Source organism: Oreochromis niloticus, linkage group LG4 (assembly GCF_001858045.2).
Source record: "Oreochromis niloticus isolate F11D_XX linkage group LG4, O_niloticus_UMD_NMBU, whole genome shotgun sequence".
Classification (NCBI taxonomy): Eukaryota; Metazoa; Chordata; class Actinopteri; order Cichliformes; family Cichlidae; genus Oreochromis; species Oreochromis niloticus.
In genome coordinates, this window is record NC_031969.2 from 10614854 (window position 1) to 10631765 (window position 16912).

Genomic DNA, 16912 nt, shown 5'->3' on the forward strand with positions numbered 1-16912 from the left:
GTGGTAGTGTACAGAGGCAAAAATGTCCAAATACTTAAACTTTACTGCAAATATTAATCATTTTGAATCGATTTGTGTGATTCGTGCAAAGTCCAAGAACAAAGCAGGGGTCTTTTGCCTACATGACCTGATTCATGTTAATGTTTGAAGTGATGGAAACCTGCTTAAAAATACATATAATAAATGTGTTTGGTTTAAATAGACCCATAAGTGTCGACATAGAGACACAAGACACAAGCAATGTATTTTCAATGTAATTTCTTTTAATATAATCTTATTTACAACGCATTTTTCATAAATGTTTAGTACATAGTAAGTTACAATACTTCTGCATCCATTACACAGTGAACTCATACCCTTGATAATACAGACTTAAATGGTCCTGCTTATTAACAGTCTTCAATTTAAAACATAACTTTCTATGTTGCTTGCTCAACTTCTAAGCTTCTGATTTCTTTCAATTTGGAGCATTAATGACTGTTAAGAAACTCATTCATGGTGGTCTTGAAGATGACTTCTTGCCAACATTCAGGCTATGGAGAGAAATGGGGGTGGGGGGGAAAAAAAAAAAAAAAAAAATCAGGGCCACAAAAAAAAAAAAGCAGGTAAAATGAGGGCTAAAACTTGTATAAAAGGCTTAGGAGATGTAACTATACAGAATTTCAGAAACATGTTCTTTCAATCCTCGGTTTAAAAAAAACAAAAAACAAATCCAGATGACCTCTCCATAACATCAGTAGAGTTAGAATTTTTTTAAATCAAGGCTTGGGAAAGCCACTTTGATTTCATTTTTAACAGATGTAACAGGGCATTTAAAACACCAAAAACAGTAGCAGGTTTCATACAATGACAAGGAGTATTTCTCTGCAGTAATACGAATGTTAAAAAAATGTAACAAAATTCAATAAAACCCACTTTGTGGGTTACTTGCATGTGAATTGACCCTTCAACTATGGGGGAGGGGGTGATGAGGACATTAGTGTGGGCTCCACGCAGAGCATATAGCAGCTTGGTCAGTAATCACTTAGTAATAAATAATAAAATAGAGTGGATCAGAGTGGTCGCAGATACAAACAAAGGAATTAAGATTAAAAAAAAAAAAAAAAAAGAGGAGCAGGCTCATTTGATCATTTTTACAGCGTAACCGAGTGTCATGCCTGACACAAACACAAAAACACGCAGACACATGGATCTGCACTCGCTCACATGCACACACACCCAGACAAACACGTGTACATACATGCGCTCATTCTGAGACACGACAGTGGTTAAACACGAAGCGTGAATACTAGTCAATCAATCGACTCGTCAGGCAGAAAGACAAACAGGCTCTGTCTTTTTTTTCTTTTTTTGTTTTGTCGTCTTCTTCACAAATCTGATTTCTATGTTCCCGGCCTCGTATGCGATTGGCTGATTCCGTCCCGAGACTTTGCTGTGGTGGTTAAACATTCTGAAGGATGACATCATAGCTTGTTAAAACTGAAGGATAAAAATGCTTCTTCAAAACATTTGAAAAAATTTTAGTCCTTTTTTTTTTGGTCTTTTGTTTTTTTTCTCCTCCTGCTGTGCTTCCTCCTTTAACCTCCAACAGGTTCGGGAGGTGAAGGGGTGGCAGGAGAGTGAGTGTGTTCTTGTGATGCTTGGCTGCTCTGTATACTTGGTGTATACTTGATATTCGGTTTGTGTGTGTGTGCATATATGTAAAATGTCACATAGTCCGTGTGCACGTGCAAGGGCCAAGTGTGCGCGGATTCATCACTCCACAGCAAAGCCGCAGGTCTCCTCCACAGCAGTCAGCAGTTTCTCGTAAAGCTTCTCGTAAGACTCATAGGGAGGGATGTCTATCCTGTTGAAACTGGAGGCAGAAAAAGAGTGAATTACTTACCTAAAAAACAAAACAAAACAAAAAACCCCAAATACGTACACACTAAGAGGAACTGGTTCTTACCACGTGTGAGCCTTGGGCAAGTTTTCTGTGTTAGCATCTATCAAGTGGATGGTGAAGAGTCTTGGTCCTGCAGAACCTGTAGAGCCTTACACACATACATTCTAGTTATCACTGCTCTGGTACACAGAAAAGACTTTAAATAGAAAAAGCTCTCAACACTTTTTAATGGGTTTCAGATTGAAACCTGCATCTAACCGTTCTCACATGAAGCTAATATTGTTCTAATTTGGGTTAAAATGTTTGCATTTAAAGGCCTTGTATATGAGTTATGTGTTGAAAAACTGAACTAAATGTTACCATCAAATGAATAGCATAAGCAAAGTGTAACCAAAAGGTGTATGTTGTGTTTGAACCAGTGCATGACCCACCCTGCAGCGCTTTGAATCCCTGTAGGGGGACCCTGGTGGAGCCTGTGACAAACTGCAGGAGGCGTCCTCTCCTCTCCTCACTGAAAGCCTCCACTGCTTGCCAGAACCACCGCACCACATTGCTTTCACTTGTGCAGTGTTTCAGACGGGTGTTAGTCTTCCAGTCTGCAAGGTCTATTTTTCCTAGTCCACCAATGATCAACTGAAGAGATTTAGAGACGGGGTGGTGGGTAGGGGTTTGAGATGGATATAATGAATTAGATAATAGATTAGAAGAAGAAAATGAATCAAAACTACCAATCCAACATGCAGATATGGTAAAAGTCATATAAATATTTAATAAGTACTAGTATATCGTTGACGTATCAAACGCGTACCTCAAGTTCTTTATGGTCGAAGGGTTTGAGGAGGTGCTGTGGGATGAGCTCACTGAACCCCTTCTGCAGAGCCAGAAACTGGGCTTCAATTCCACGCATAAACCTCCAGTTCACATAAAGTCTGAAATGAATCAAATAAAATAAAAAATTCAGCAAAACACAGGTCAAATAAGTATACGTCTGGCAGATGTCTGCAAGTAACGTTTACACTCTGTATCCGACAGAGAGTTTAGAGGGCTACTGTGGGTTATTTACCTTACATATTCCTTCTTGTTCTCCTCAGTGACGGGGATATTACGGCCATTAGGCTTGAGTTCATGTTGTGAGAACTTCCCAAAGGCATTGTGCTCTACGCAGAACGTGTGATCGAGTACTGAAGTGATGTCATTCTCCCTGCACAGAAAACATCAAAGTAAAAGCTGAAACGGAAACTATGTACACAAGCACGCAGGATACAAACTAAGCAGTCTGCCTGTGCCAGGCTGAGAGGATTGTTTATTGGTGCTTTTGCTCACAATATCCAGACGAGGCTCTTGTGCAACTCGGGGTCGGTGGTCTCCAGGTCGTTGAGTTGGATGGGTTTGCCCAGCAGCTGTTTGTAAAAGGGCAACGTGAAGCTCCCGTTGATGTAGTGACCGTGAAAAACTGCCAGGCCCATCACACGACCAACAAAGTGGAAATATGACAGGTGGTCCTTAAAAGAAAGACAGTGTGAGACACAGAGTCTGGACTTATTAGTATTATTCAGTATGTGGGTTTAATTGTGTGTACTCACAGGATTGATGGAGGAGTCTGGGTTGATCTGTAGTGTGTAGATATTGTCTGTGGAGTACTGGAACAGGCCGTAATAGGGGTTTAACATCTCGTGACACAGCAGGTACAACCACTCCCTGCAGAAAGACACCACAATGATCACAAAGATGAAGTAGCACTAATCCACCAATAAAAGGTGAGTTTCCATTTGATTATTAAGCAGTTGGCTTGGTTAGCATTTTCCCTGTCAAAAAACAAAAACAAACATAAACAAAAACAGGCATGATAAAAGCAAATTACCTGGCCACTCCACCGTAATCGAGGCCTTCCTCTCCCCTGAACTTCACCATTAGTCGTTTCTTCAAGTCTTTGGGCCTCATCTTCATTATCTGCCGGTATGACTCCTGTATAACGCACACAGCTTTAATTACAGGGTATCAGGTTTAGATCAGTTTTCCTTTGTTAATCGGTTAATTAACATTCACAGCCAGTGCTTCTGTGTTTCCTCCGCTTCCACCTGCACTCACCTCAAAGATCTCCTCTCGGGACACCTCTATGCGACAGTGTCCCGCTTGAGGCTGCTGCAGCGACAGCTCGTGGCGGAGCAGCTTTAACTTGTGCACCAAATCTCTCTCGTATCGCGCTGCCACATCTCCATCCCCTCCTCCTCCACCGCCACCACTTACTCCTCCACCGCCCCCCTCCTCACCCCCCACTTCCATCTGGGGGGCCTGGGAAGATTCCTTCACTTGTGATTGCTGACTGGAGGTGGGAAGAAGTAGAGGAGGAGAACAGAAGAGAGATATGAAGTTGTGGAAGAACGATACTCTGGAGAGCAGAGTGGATTACACACAGTCCTCCCATTCAGCATAAGCAGTGAAATCTACCATAAGCTCATGTTTATGTACATCACACAAGTCAGCAGCGTTAGTAGGTCGGTGGCAGATTAGATTGGTCCATGTTTTACCTGATAATGTTGTGTAGGCGTGGGTCTGTGAACTGTGTGGTTCGGTTGTTGTGGTCCACAAAGTAGATCCGGCCAGACACAGTGCTTCGGACCTCCCAGCCTACAGGTAAAGGCCCGAGTTCCTCACAGCTCACGCTGGCCAAATCCCTGCACCAGTAACACGTAAACACAGTGAGACAGAGCACCACATTTCCACCTGTTCTGAGCATGCATACTAGGTAGTGAAATCCTCATACTGAACTAAACTTGGACCCCAAAGGCCCATGAAAAGCTACTAAGAGTTATTTTATTTATCTGCTGCTAAATAAGAGCTAAAAAAAGACACTGGGCATGCTCTAAAGACAAATGGAGCAAAGTGTTTGTGCATTTATTTTAGATATCGCTGCTCATTACAGGGTCGAACTGTATATTTAGAGTCGGGTCACAAATTTGAAGAAACCTCTTTGGGCTGAAAACTTTGAGAACCTTATTAAAACCAAAACATTTGTTGAAGAAATGCTTGTACATGTTTACTGTGATCAGTACATTTTCCTTCAGTGTGAAACAAAACACTTGAATTTCATCATTTTTTGGCACTCTTTACATAACCCTTCAATCATAAACTTTAAAACACACTCATTTTGACATGTTTATGATTAAGGTCAGCATATAGGGTCAGAAGTAATGGTCTGTTATGACAGATTTATAGTAAGCAGTAATTAATATTGCTGACATTTTTATGACTGGGGGCAGTTTGTACTGTCAAAACCATCCATAAATCTTACTAATTAAGAATTGTAAGTGGTGTAAAACTGTCACAGTCAGCCATTAGCACAAATTATGAGATCATAAAACAAGATGTATCTACACAAAGTATAACGCATAGATAAAGTATGATATAAGACGTAGATAAGGCCTAAAATGCTAGCCTGAGTGTATAAATCAAATGCTTAAAATATTAAATTTAGTGTATTGTCAAGTCAACCATATCACTATGGTTGGGATATAACTATCTGATGGTCCTCTATGAGCATGCACTCAGCAAAAATAGGAAGGAAGAACTCCCTCTTAACATGCAAAGAAAAGGGCCTATTTTTACATATTTAAATTACTTCTAAACCTACATGTGAATGCAGTCACTCACTCACAGAAACAGGCTTTTCTTGTTAAGCCAAACATTTTATACAATCCTGAGTATAACGCTGAGAGTGGAGTAGTTTAAGGGTTAAGAGTTAAGTCTCTCTGCAGATGCAATGGCTAAGTCTCTTTGTGGGCTTTCACCTCTTTTCCAGTTATGCTTGGACTAAATGAAGTGCAGCATAGTCATACCGTGGTATCCGGGGGTCATGCCAGGTGCTGACGCCTGTCTGTGTGTGGAGGAAGTACACCTGGCCCTGCACTGTTGTTCGCTGCTCTGTTTTAACAAGAAAAGAAAACCATTCAATGGACTGTGAGGTTTAGGTTAAACAAATATCTATAGCCACAACAGGAGTTCATCACTGACCGTATCCCTCTGGCAGGTCAGGCGGTTGGTGTCCATGTGGTCTGTTCTGAGGGGTGTGGCCATGACCTCTGGAGTCTTGCCCTCTGATTCGCTGGGTCTGAAGACGGCTCTCCTGACTGGGAGAGTCGAGCCGACAGTTCCCGCCTCCCGCGGCACCGGTGGAGTCTGAGTAGGGCAGCGGTTCTTCACTGAAACATCCCTCAAACACAGGCCTACACACAAAGAGAAACACACTGGAATCACATGACGGGTCAACTGCTTTTTATTTAAAACTCAGCGCAACAAAGACAGCAGGAGGGACAAATACTTAACAAACAGCACTAAAATAATCCTCTGACCTAAAACAGGTCGTTGTGTAACATCACATGAGATCCAAACAACAGCCTTGTATTTAAAAGTTAGTGTGTGATATTAGCAGGGTTAACACCTGGTGACACTCACCCATCATTTTCTAACAGTCCTCTACAGTCCACAACAGGGCCTCCGCTGCCAATGCGGTCTCGTGTTTGCAGGCTCACTGTAAACAAGGAGGACGGACAGGTCAGAGAGTTGACGCCGTGTTAGAGGGGGGAGTGCAGAACATGCACACAGTGAAAGAAAAGCAACAATATGACTAATCTGTACATACGCTCCATCACTGTCCAGCCTTACCTACAATCTGCCCCCGCACTGCATCACTGTCAGAGGGGTTCAGCTTACATAGATCTAGACGCTGGTCTGAAACAGGAAGCAAATACATTTTTATATTCTTGACAGAGCAGCACTAAATAAATGGTGTGAAAATGTGTGTATTTAAAATCAGAGCAGCAGATAAAGACAACGGTCTTACATCCTGTGTCTTTTAGCCTGCTGATGGCATTAGAAAGCAGTCGTATGCACCCCAGAAACCCTGCCCCCTGTCGTTTATGGATCTTCTTGTGGTTCCATATACTGATGGTGATGGAGTCTGTTTTACCAATGTAGCTAAAAAAAACAAAACAAGTGACATGCAACAGGTCTCTTTAATCCAGCTTTGTATGAAGGAGAGCCATTTTACAGGTCAAAGATCCGAATGAATGAAACAATCAACATCTGTAGATCTTCTGCATCTTTAATGAGTTGTTATATTTACATAAAACTGAAACTGGCAATCAATAAAAATGATAAAGAATAGATGAGTTGCTGCCAAAAGTGGAGGAGTTTAAGTGTCTTGAGGTCTTCACGAGTTCAATTCAATTAAATTGAATTCAATTTTATTTATATCGCGCCAAATCACTACAACAGTCGCCTCAAGGCGTTTTAAATTGCAAGGTAGACCCTACAATAATACATACAGAGAAAAACCCAACAATCATATGACCCCCTATGAGCAAGCACTTTGGCAACAGTGGGAAGGAAAAACTCCCTTTTCACAGGGAGAAACCTGCAACAGAACCAGGCTCAGGTAGGGACGGCCATCTGCTGCGACCGGTTGGGGTGAGAGAAGGAAGACAGGATAAAAGACATGCTGTGGAAGAGAGCCAGAGATGTGAGACTGACGCAGGGATTGGGGGCAGACTGTACTGATCTGTGGTGATGAAGAGAGAGCTGAGCTTAAAACTGAAGCTGTTGATTAACTGGTTGACCTATGCCCCTACCTTCACCTATGGTCATGAGCTCTCGGTAGTGACCGAAAGAATGGGGTGGCGGACACAAGTAGTAGAAATTAGTTTCCTTCGAGGGTGGCTAGGCTCTCACTTAAACAGATTTCATACTTTCTGTGTCTGTGAGTTTCAAATTCATCATCAGACAGTCAGTGTGAGGGTCGGCTCAGGCATCCACGTACCTGCCTGTTTTTTGTAACCGCACAGATTCATCTGCAGAGAATTTACATTACAATCCACCAATGACGCATCCCATCAAAGCAGCGTACTTCAAAGAAGTATAACAGGAATGAATATTTGGCTGTAGGGTCTCCAGCAGTCCGTGTCCCCAACAGAGCATAATGCAGGCTTTAGAGACAGGGTGAGGAGTTGAGTCATTTGAGAGGGATTCAGAATAGAGCCACTGCTCCTCCACATTGAAAGAAATGGTTCGGGCATCTGAAAAGGATGCCTCCTGGAGACCGGGCCTCAGGTTAGACCCAGAACTTGCTGGGTCCAACCTGCTGGCTTGGGAATAACTCAGTGTCGCCTGGTGATGACTGGGAAGAGGTGGCCAGGGCAAGGGAAGTCTGGGTCTCTCTGTTTGAGTCCCCAGTATACCTGGTGCGTTTATCGCTTTGTGTGCTGCCGGTAATGTCTTTAAACAGTCACTTCTATTCATGCCCTGTGATAAGGCACAGGCAGCTGCTACAGTCTTTTCATGAATGAGAGGTGTCGCCACTCAGACAACACCACCACATCTGTGCTGATATAAGATAAGAAGTCAAAAACTGTTGTTTCATTTTATTCTGTTTAAAAAGCACGACAGAGGACTGCTGCCTCCGTGACCTGAACACAGACAAGTGGTAGAAAATGGATGGATAGCTATGTTAAACTAATTATTGTCATTCATTTTAAATATCTATACCTGAGCAGAAATTACTTTACTGTAAAATTAAAGTAGATTTGTTTTTAGAGCTGTGGAGGAGACTCACAGGTCATAGTGCTGATTCCATTTGGGGTCCAGTGTGCTCTTTACTGTGTCTGTAGAGTGGCATTGACCTGATCCGTCCACCACGACTTTGGCAAAAGGATCTGGCAGACCTGCACACAAAAACTTGTAATTAAAAATCTGTTGCCCATAAAGTCTCTCAAAATCCAAAGTGGCTTAGGTGCTTCTCATAACATGATCTCCATGATAAAACATTTAACGTAAATGGAGTTGTTGTACTTGTATCTAGACTAATTCTGGCCTGCAGTTTAAAAACAAACAGGAAATTCAGTTTGTTTGCCATTCTTATTAACAGTACTTGAGATTCACCATCTAATCTGACAGGAAATGAAGACTCTAATCCAGGCAGCGTTTAACAAATTCTGACCAAGAACAAAACTGGGCACATTCGGAGAAGCTTTGCAGCCTTAAACAAACCCCTGATTGTGGGGTGACAGTCAGGGTCATTGTTGTATTCCAGCGCTACCACAGGTCAACAGTTATCCCTCAGAACAGCAAATGAGCAACATCAATGGCACTCTGTTTTCACAGTCGCTCCTATGTCACACGGGCTCTTTATAATGCCAGAAATATGCATGTGAAAAAGATCACAATCAAAGTACTTACGAAAGAAGTCTTTCTTTGCGAGGTTCTTGGCACATAATACTGCAAGAGAAAGGAGAAAAAAAATTACACAAATATATGTAATATTACAGCACGTAGGCTGACACAGTGGACCCATCTGAGGGGAAAGAATGTGGGTTAGGATAAATGTATGAATACCAGAGGACGGTCATGAAAGTAGATATGACACTCACAGAGAAGTACAGGCTAGTGTCAGGCAAAATGCACAAAGACAGACACGCTCAAAGACCACCCACGGATAAAGCGGCAGACCACTTTCTATACCCACACCATCTTTGTAGAGTCAGAGAGCAAAGCTCAATCTGACCAAGACTCTGAGAATTTGTAAGTGTGTGCAAAGTATTGTTTATCGTGTACGTGGGTGTACACAAAGTCTGGTTATTTGTTTCCCTAGACAGCTGGCATATGACACCCTAGGCTAGCTCTCCTCTAACACTGAAAACACAAGAGATCAACAACTTCACAGCTATTTATTTCTTTTTTTTTTTAGAAATACACTCAAGTGTTTGTTTCACGGCAGAACACAAACAAGCTGCATGTTGGTTTTCACAGCTGATGCAATGCAATTCAAAAGGTAAGCTGTAATCAACACGGATAATCAAGTACACCGGGCCTTTGTCAAATTTATATGCATTGTTTTTATTTGGGCTGGTAAGTAAAATGTAGGGTGTATACCTGTGAGCTCTGCTTTTTAAAGAAACAGTAAGGTTTTTGTTTTGACTGCATGTGAGCTCTGTGTTTGCTGTTCAACACACTTATCTGTAAAGATCAGCTGATCACGGTACATTAAAAAGGAGCTTCAAAGTTCGGCTTTTTTTAGTTAACTGTCCTAATGTTTGATCTCTTATTTCAACGTGTCATAACAGTCAGTATACTTAAGATTAGATTACCATCTTCTTCCGGTGCTCTAACATTTCTAACGGTTAAAAAAAGAAGAATGTATTGGGCTAGCTTCATTTAGTCACCATCAGCGTCCAGAAGACACTGTAGTATTTCTGGCTTCTCATGCTGACACAGACGACGACAGATCTAAACTTAGTTTTAGTCATTTTTAACTTTAGTTGTTAGGAAAAGAAGAATCCACACACTCTATGTCATGACTACGTGGGCAACAGCACAAATATACAAACAGCACTTTCTGCCATAATCAGTAATCGTTTGCTTTGGAAGGCACTGAAGAGTGGAAATCACTAAAGCTGCACTAACTAACAGCTACAACTAACAGCTTGAGTGAAAGTGACTACGTGCAGGCAAACACAGCAGTCACAATGCCTCTAGCTACTGCTGTCAATGCAGAAAAAAACCACACAGTTAAGCCACTGTACTGGGTTATTGACAACATATAGGTTATGTGTGGATAAAGTAGGATTTCCGTTGGTGTCATTTTGCACATTTACTCCTGTGTTAGTGCAGAATATCAGTGTCAGTCTGGTGATTCAGTGTCACACCGATATTTTAAGGAAGTAAATGCAAAATCTAACGTGAACAGCACATTTCTTGAGCTGGACTGCGATGTCAGCACAATTTATTTATTTTTTGATTATTCTTTAAATATTAAAAATACACACCACTGTGGATCAACATAAATGTCACCAGAGAGTATTTATGAGTTTTTTTGCTAAAGTTTCAGCTCAGACTGTTTGACATGACAAGTAATTAAGATAAACGGCCTGCTCTGTAGCCAAAAACAAGACAGCCTGACAGAACCTTAGAAAAATAATGTGGCTTCATTTCTCTGCTGTTCATTTTCATATTAAAATGAATTGGGCTGGGTTGGGGGGGTCAAAATCAGATCTGAGTTAGAATGTGTAACCCAATCAATCACCTGCATGGAGCTTGGCAGGGGAGCAACGGGTGCTTGAAGTGGGTAGGAGAGTCATCCCACACATCTAAGGGATTTTTGTGGCCTCCATTACACATCTACCGCAACTTTAAATTACCTTTCATGGCAAGTTGAAATAAGCTGACTCTGCATTTAGTCTACTTTGATGATCCCTTAATTATTTCCCTTCTTTTTTTTTTTTTTTTTTACCCAAATGACCAAATATTTGCGTTCCTCAACATGTAAATTTGGTGCTTTTCTTGTTTTGTGTCCATTAATAGATTTAATCTTTGAGCTTCATGCTGCTGACCTGATAAAGCAATATTTTCATTTATTACCCCAGGCATTGGACTAGATCAGTGTAATTAATTCTTTAGAAACTGATTAAAAAAAGTATTCTGCATAATAATAAAGGTAATCTCAAAAGTCCTCCATCCAATCTACGCTAACTGAACAATGCTGGTGAGACACTGGGAACATTTCAGAGGTAAGTACTGCTGGTACCGTCAGGGGAAAACAACCTTAGATCTTAACTGATCTGCTACACACCTAAACTGCCTTTTGATTCGGTTTGGCCCAGACAGCTATCTAGGAAGTTAGTCAGGCAGTCAGTGGTTTCGGATGTGGTGACCAGAGTGGCACGTACGTGTCTGGTGTTGCCTAGTCCATTTCCTGTGATTAACCATTGGAGAATGGCTTCAGGATATCCTTCCCTGTTCCCTGTCAACCTCTTCCAATCCTCTCCTCCTGACTCACACATTCCACACTGAGACTTCATCTTTTCTACAGACGTAATGAAAGAAACGCAGTGTGTGAGGAGAGGGAGGGAATCGAGTTTCTAAAGTCTGCCACCTATTTCAGACTGGAAGTAAAGGAAGCCTCTGTCGCTGTCCCTGCTGTGCTATTCACCAATTCTTCCCACAATGTGTTTTCTGACTTGCTCTTCTGTGGCCCTGAATGTGTGACAGGACCTTTCTCAGCATCTCAGGAAATTCCTCATTCTGCGAAGGTCATGGCTGGTAAAAAACACACAGAGCTTACAGCCTAACAGCTCAGCTGGTTCTCAGTTTCTTTCCCCAGTGTCGTTTCCCTTTCTTTTTATTTGCATTTACTGCCTTTCTGTTTAAAAAAAAAAAAAAGTATGAAAAAGCTAGACAGTCAGTGGGGTAGTGATGGCGGGGGTTCTATTCATCCAATCTTGATGGAACAAGCAGAAACAGTTTGAGAGAGGTGAAGAAAAAGTGAGCCTCTTTTGCACCAGTCAGTCAGCTACATAAGGAATATAAAAATCACATCACCCTTTCAAGAAAATCAACGATCCCCTACAGACGTTAGCAAACTTGCTCTACACTTCTTTGACAGCAGATATTCTTAAGATAATGACCAGAAACGCACAACTGCAGCGCCTAATTAAAGCTTCTTAAATCACCATCAATGGCTCGAGTGCTTCAAGGTAGTGCAATCGCTTTGCACTTTGATCACAGCTCGAGTCAAAAAACATGATGAATGCTGACAAACTTAGAGCGGTCTATACTTTCTTGTCTCGGCAAGCGCCCGCAGCCTTACAAGCAGAACAACTCGTGAGCTTATGATGATGTCATTTCCTGTATGACCTCCTTCTTTCGGCAAAGCAGCGGTTGGTGGACATGTGAGCAAATATCACACCTACTTAATAACAAGTAGCCTGCAGTACACAGACGCAGGACAACAGAAGGGCTTGCAAAAACACATAGACAATGGTTCTGTAATGAAGAATAAGTGGACACCGAGGCTCTTTAACCTCTTCATCCATGTTTCTACATCCTGTTTTGCATGCTTTTCTGCACATACTGCAAGCTTAGTAAGTGAGGGGATTAGAAATGCTTATGCTGCTTCCTAAGTAAGCATGAATCTGACTTCCCCCCTTCTCTCCTCTGTTGTATCCATCACACAAACACCTTTTCACTCTCATTTTTATTTCACTGCTTCCCCCCCCCCTTTTCTTTGATTGTTCCTCATTCCCTCACCCTTCTGTCCTCCTCTTTTCAGCTCCTTCACCCCTTCCCTCTCAAGTAACCTCTTGTCCCGACGCTGCCCTGTATTGCAGCTCGGGCAAGTTAAGCGCTCAATCCGACAGACTGGCACCAAAACCTGAGCGGCACGTGTTGCTAGGGCTGGGCTATATCATACCGTTCACGGTAATACCGGTGTAATTTTGGGCAACGATAGGAAAATGAAATATCGCGATAGAATATGGGTAAAACGCGCATGCGCAGTGCCTTTGTTTACATATGCACATGGCGGCGACGCAGAATGAGAAGAGCGAAAGTGGATCGTTAAATGAAACGGATGAACCAGAACTGGTTTGTAAAAATGCTGCAACTTCAGTGGTGTGGAACTGGTTTAGCTTTCGTCTGTCAGATACACAACAAAGCACTGTTTTTGGTAGCGCATGCTAGCGGGCCGTCGTTATTACCGTGTTGTTTGGAAAATACGGCACACTTAAAATCAATCCTTTGATTTTTCTGAAAATCGACAGTGCCCCTTATAATCCCGTGTGCCTTATGTATGAATTCTGGTTGTGTTTACTGACCTCGAAACGATTTTATGTGGTACACGGCGCTCGAAAATCTGTCAGATGTTTCAGTATGACTTTGCTAAGCTACGAAGCTGCACCGCTTGATGGATTGTCAGAGCATTACGGCTATCGTAGGCAGGAGCCTCGCGGAGTGATACGTACTGTGCTTCAACATAATATTACCTTATTGTGTGTGTATAACCTCTTTTTAAGTTTTGTGGATATTATACATGGTTATGCTGAGGATGTGTCGGCCAATTTCCACTGGAAATGCCTTTTGGTTAAACTGTCAGCAAGGAATTTACATTTGCACTGTTAAATTTTTATATAACTTTAATGCACATAAAAAATAGCTGCTTGTTTAAGTGAAAATACATTGATGAGGTTTTTTGCACTAATAAAGTTGTGGAGTTGTAAAGTATTTTGTCTAGTATCAATTATATCGTCAGTTATATCGTTATCGCAAATTTTCAAATGTATATCGTGATAAATATTTTTGGTCATATCGCCCTGCTCTACGTGTTGCGTCCACTAACTTTATCCTACTGAATGACTGATTCTTTAATTCCTTTCATGGCATTTTCCACAATAAAACGCCATTCACTTACAAACAAAAACACCCTTTTCTCCACTATTTTTGACCTACTTATGTTCTGCATCTTGCCTTGACCGTATTTTTGCATTCAAATGTTATGTTTCACACGCTCAAAAACCAGAGATAAACAAAAACAGCTAGCTGTAGTGTGTTTTTAAAAAAAAAAAATATTACTACAGTTGCAAGTTTTTGGTATCAAAACTCACAAAATAAGCATATGATCAAACATATGGTGCTTTTTTCAAAATATTTAACACTGTGTACGACATAAATAATTTGGTTACATTGGTTTCAATACAGAAGCTACTTCTGACTGTTCCCTTCTCACAAGCAGTGGATGCACTAGGTTGATTTGGTAGAGTTTTATGCCAGATGCCCAACATAATGCAACCCCAGGGATTCATGTGTCTCTGGCTGGAATTCAACCAGTATCCTTTTGCTTCCTAAACTAATGTCTATACCGCATTACACAAGTTTCAAAATAATGAAAAGGAAAAAAAAACTAAACTAAGTATTTGACTTCCTTTGTTCTTCCATGTTATTCAAAGCAATACCTAAGCTTAAGAAAAAGATAACGAAGACAGGAAGACACAATAATCACTTGTAAACACAACAAAGTCTCTCAGATCTGACCCAGTGTCAAACATGCTTATGTCCCTATTGCACAAACACACGTGCATGCTTTTCAGATATACTGATGTTGAGAGGGGGGGGGGACAACCAACTCTTTCTGGCAGACTAAACAGAGCTGGCCAGCCTGGCAGCATTGCACTCCCATTGGCTCATTGCACATTCCTTACCCAATTAGAATTCCACTCATACCTGTGGAGGCGGGGCACAGTCAGGGGCAATAACCTCTGGTTGCATACAAGTTGAAAAATGGTTGACTAGTATACACACACATACCTTCTTTGCTTGCTTTCGTCTTAACTCATCTGATGAAACACTTTATGATAACATACTTCCTGTAGAGCTTATTTTACCAGAGTCGCTTACAGTAAACTTTACCATAAGAGGACACGATCTATTATAATCCCAGATGACTGCAGTGTTTTAACTGATTTTGACTAAAATGATTTGTTATCAGTTAATCTACCAATCTTAGTAGTATATAAAATACCCGCTTACAGTAGATACAATGATATAATCTATTTTGATCACTGATGTCACTCTTGAATGTCAAGAGTGACATCAGTGTCACTCTTGAATGTTAAGAGTGACATCAGTCCTTTGTTATTATTTCAAACAAAAGAAGTGGTGAACTGTTCTTTTGCAGATCTACGTGGCTAAGTGAGACTCGGTGATAACGTCAAGCGCAGATAACCTCAAACTGAAATGTATAAACAGTGGGATAAGTGACGAAGTGTGCTGGATCTGTTAGTCTGATTCCCGTCCTTATTTCTTGAAATCCACTCTTAGAGGAATAGTCAGTAAGTAAACAGCATGTGGGGAGCATTTTCAGCCAGCACTTCACCTCATCAGTGCTGACAGGCATTTGCTTTAAAAGACATCCATCACAATCATACCTTTGCAGTACACTGCTGCAATGCTCCATGAAAACCACACAAAGAAATATTTAGTCTGACGGAAAGCAAATTTTAGTGTGTGTTATTGCTCATTTTTGACTCAGAGGGACAAGGCGTCTGCTCAGTGGCTCAGATGGGTCATTTCCATTTGAATAGAGGCCCCTGGATGCCCAGTGGGGTTACATTATCAACAGTAGGAACCTTTGTTCCAGCTGTGACTGTATGTGGAGCGGAGGAGGAAACTTCTATATGACCTACAGGGCAGACTCCGACCCACAAACTGAAAAATAAAATAAAAAATATTTCAATTCGGTTGAATTAATGACCCCTGAAGAACAAACATGCTGCACTTCCTTCAGTGGGGACAAGTTCAACGAGTCCGACATTTGTGCAGCTACAGCTGACACAGCAGCGAAATGCCAATCGATACTCATTGGTAATCCGGACTAGGATGTCAAATCTAGCGGGAGATCAATTTTCATACAGGCTGCCGCTCGACATTTGCTCTCCCCCCCGCGTTACAGAGCTCGCCGCATTCGGCTGAAGCGGAGGTTTCGGCTGGTGGTCAGCACCCCCAAAAAAGGGTGTAGCTAGCAAGCGCTAGCGGTCAACATTAACCACAATGTTACTATTAGCTAGCAGGCTAAGAAGCCACTGTTAGTGGTTGATAAAGTTTTTGAACGTGGCTTTCAAGCGTCGGCATTCACCAAGACCAGTGGACTAGTCGCCTGTCTCAGCTGCAAAACTCACAGGACAGTGAACAGCTCCTTGGCTGTCCTCTCGGTAATTTACTTAGCATCTAAGCTAACGAGCTAGCACTCGACTGGTGTTTGCCACACAAAAACCGGATGTTTGGGCGAACAGCAGACTCGAGAGGCTCAAAGACACTTCGCGTCGTCTCGTTAGGTTTGCTAAAATCAACACGTTACCGAGCAAACACTGAGTTCCGGTTTAAACGTGCACAGTAAGCTCTTTCTTTCGCTCTCGCTTTTACCTGTCAGTCGGATTTTGATGCTGGACCCGTTCCTCCGACTCCCAGGATTCGACATCACTCCGGGAAAAACGATCACACAAACTTCCCGTTCGAGCCAGCCAATATCACAGTTTCACCAAGTAATGGAACTGCGAATAACTTCAGTTTCCACACATGCGGTTTGCTTTTGGTTTCCTCACGGATAAAAATGTATTATTTCACCGCAAAGTCTTGCGCTCCTTCGAAATCCGACAACACGGGAGAACATTTTCGGGCAGGCTCAAGCACGTACTGACGTATTGTTCT

At 41.8% G+C, this 16912-nt stretch overlaps 1 protein-coding gene across 2 annotated transcripts; it reads right to left on the reverse strand.

The window, feature by feature from the left end:
* Nucleotides 1–243: 243 nt before the first annotated feature.
* Nucleotides 244–16912, reverse strand: smurf1 (SMAD specific E3 ubiquitin protein ligase 1). Of its 2 annotated transcripts, none has more exons than XM_003443128.5 (18): nt 16628–16912; nt 9116–9154; nt 8493–8601; nt 6726–6859; nt 6548–6613; nt 6338–6413; nt 5897–6108; nt 5722–5806; nt 4414–4560; nt 3974–4208; nt 3747–3850; nt 3469–3583; nt 3209–3387; nt 2949–3086; nt 2694–2814; nt 2317–2518; nt 1949–2033; nt 244–1855 (listed from the first exon to the last, which is right to left on the reverse strand). In XM_003443128.5, the coding sequence occupies exons 1-18, from the start codon at nt 16680–16682 to the stop codon at nt 1756–1758; spliced, it is 2202 nt and encodes a 733-aa protein (XP_003443176.1). In that variant the 5' UTR covers nt 16683–16912; the 3' UTR covers nt 244–1755. The 2 variants fall into 2 exon arrangements, with proteins under 2 accessions (XP_003443176.1, XP_005468420.1); XM_005468363.4 differs by having other exon boundaries at nt 1756–1855; nt 1949–2024.

Coding starts and splice junctions, on each gene's coding strand:
- smurf1 (XM_003443128.5), bottom strand. CDS start 16,682: ATGTCGAATCCTGGGAGTCGGAGGAACGGGTCCAGCATCAAAATCCGA. Junction 6,414..6,547: donor AGTGCGGGGGCAGATTGTAG/GTAAGGCTGGAC, acceptor CCTTGTTTACAG/TGAGCCTGCAAACACGAGAC. Junction 1,856..1,948: donor TTGCCCAAGGCTCACACGTG/GTAAGAACCAGT, acceptor TTCTGCCTCCAG/TTTCAACAGGATAGACATCC.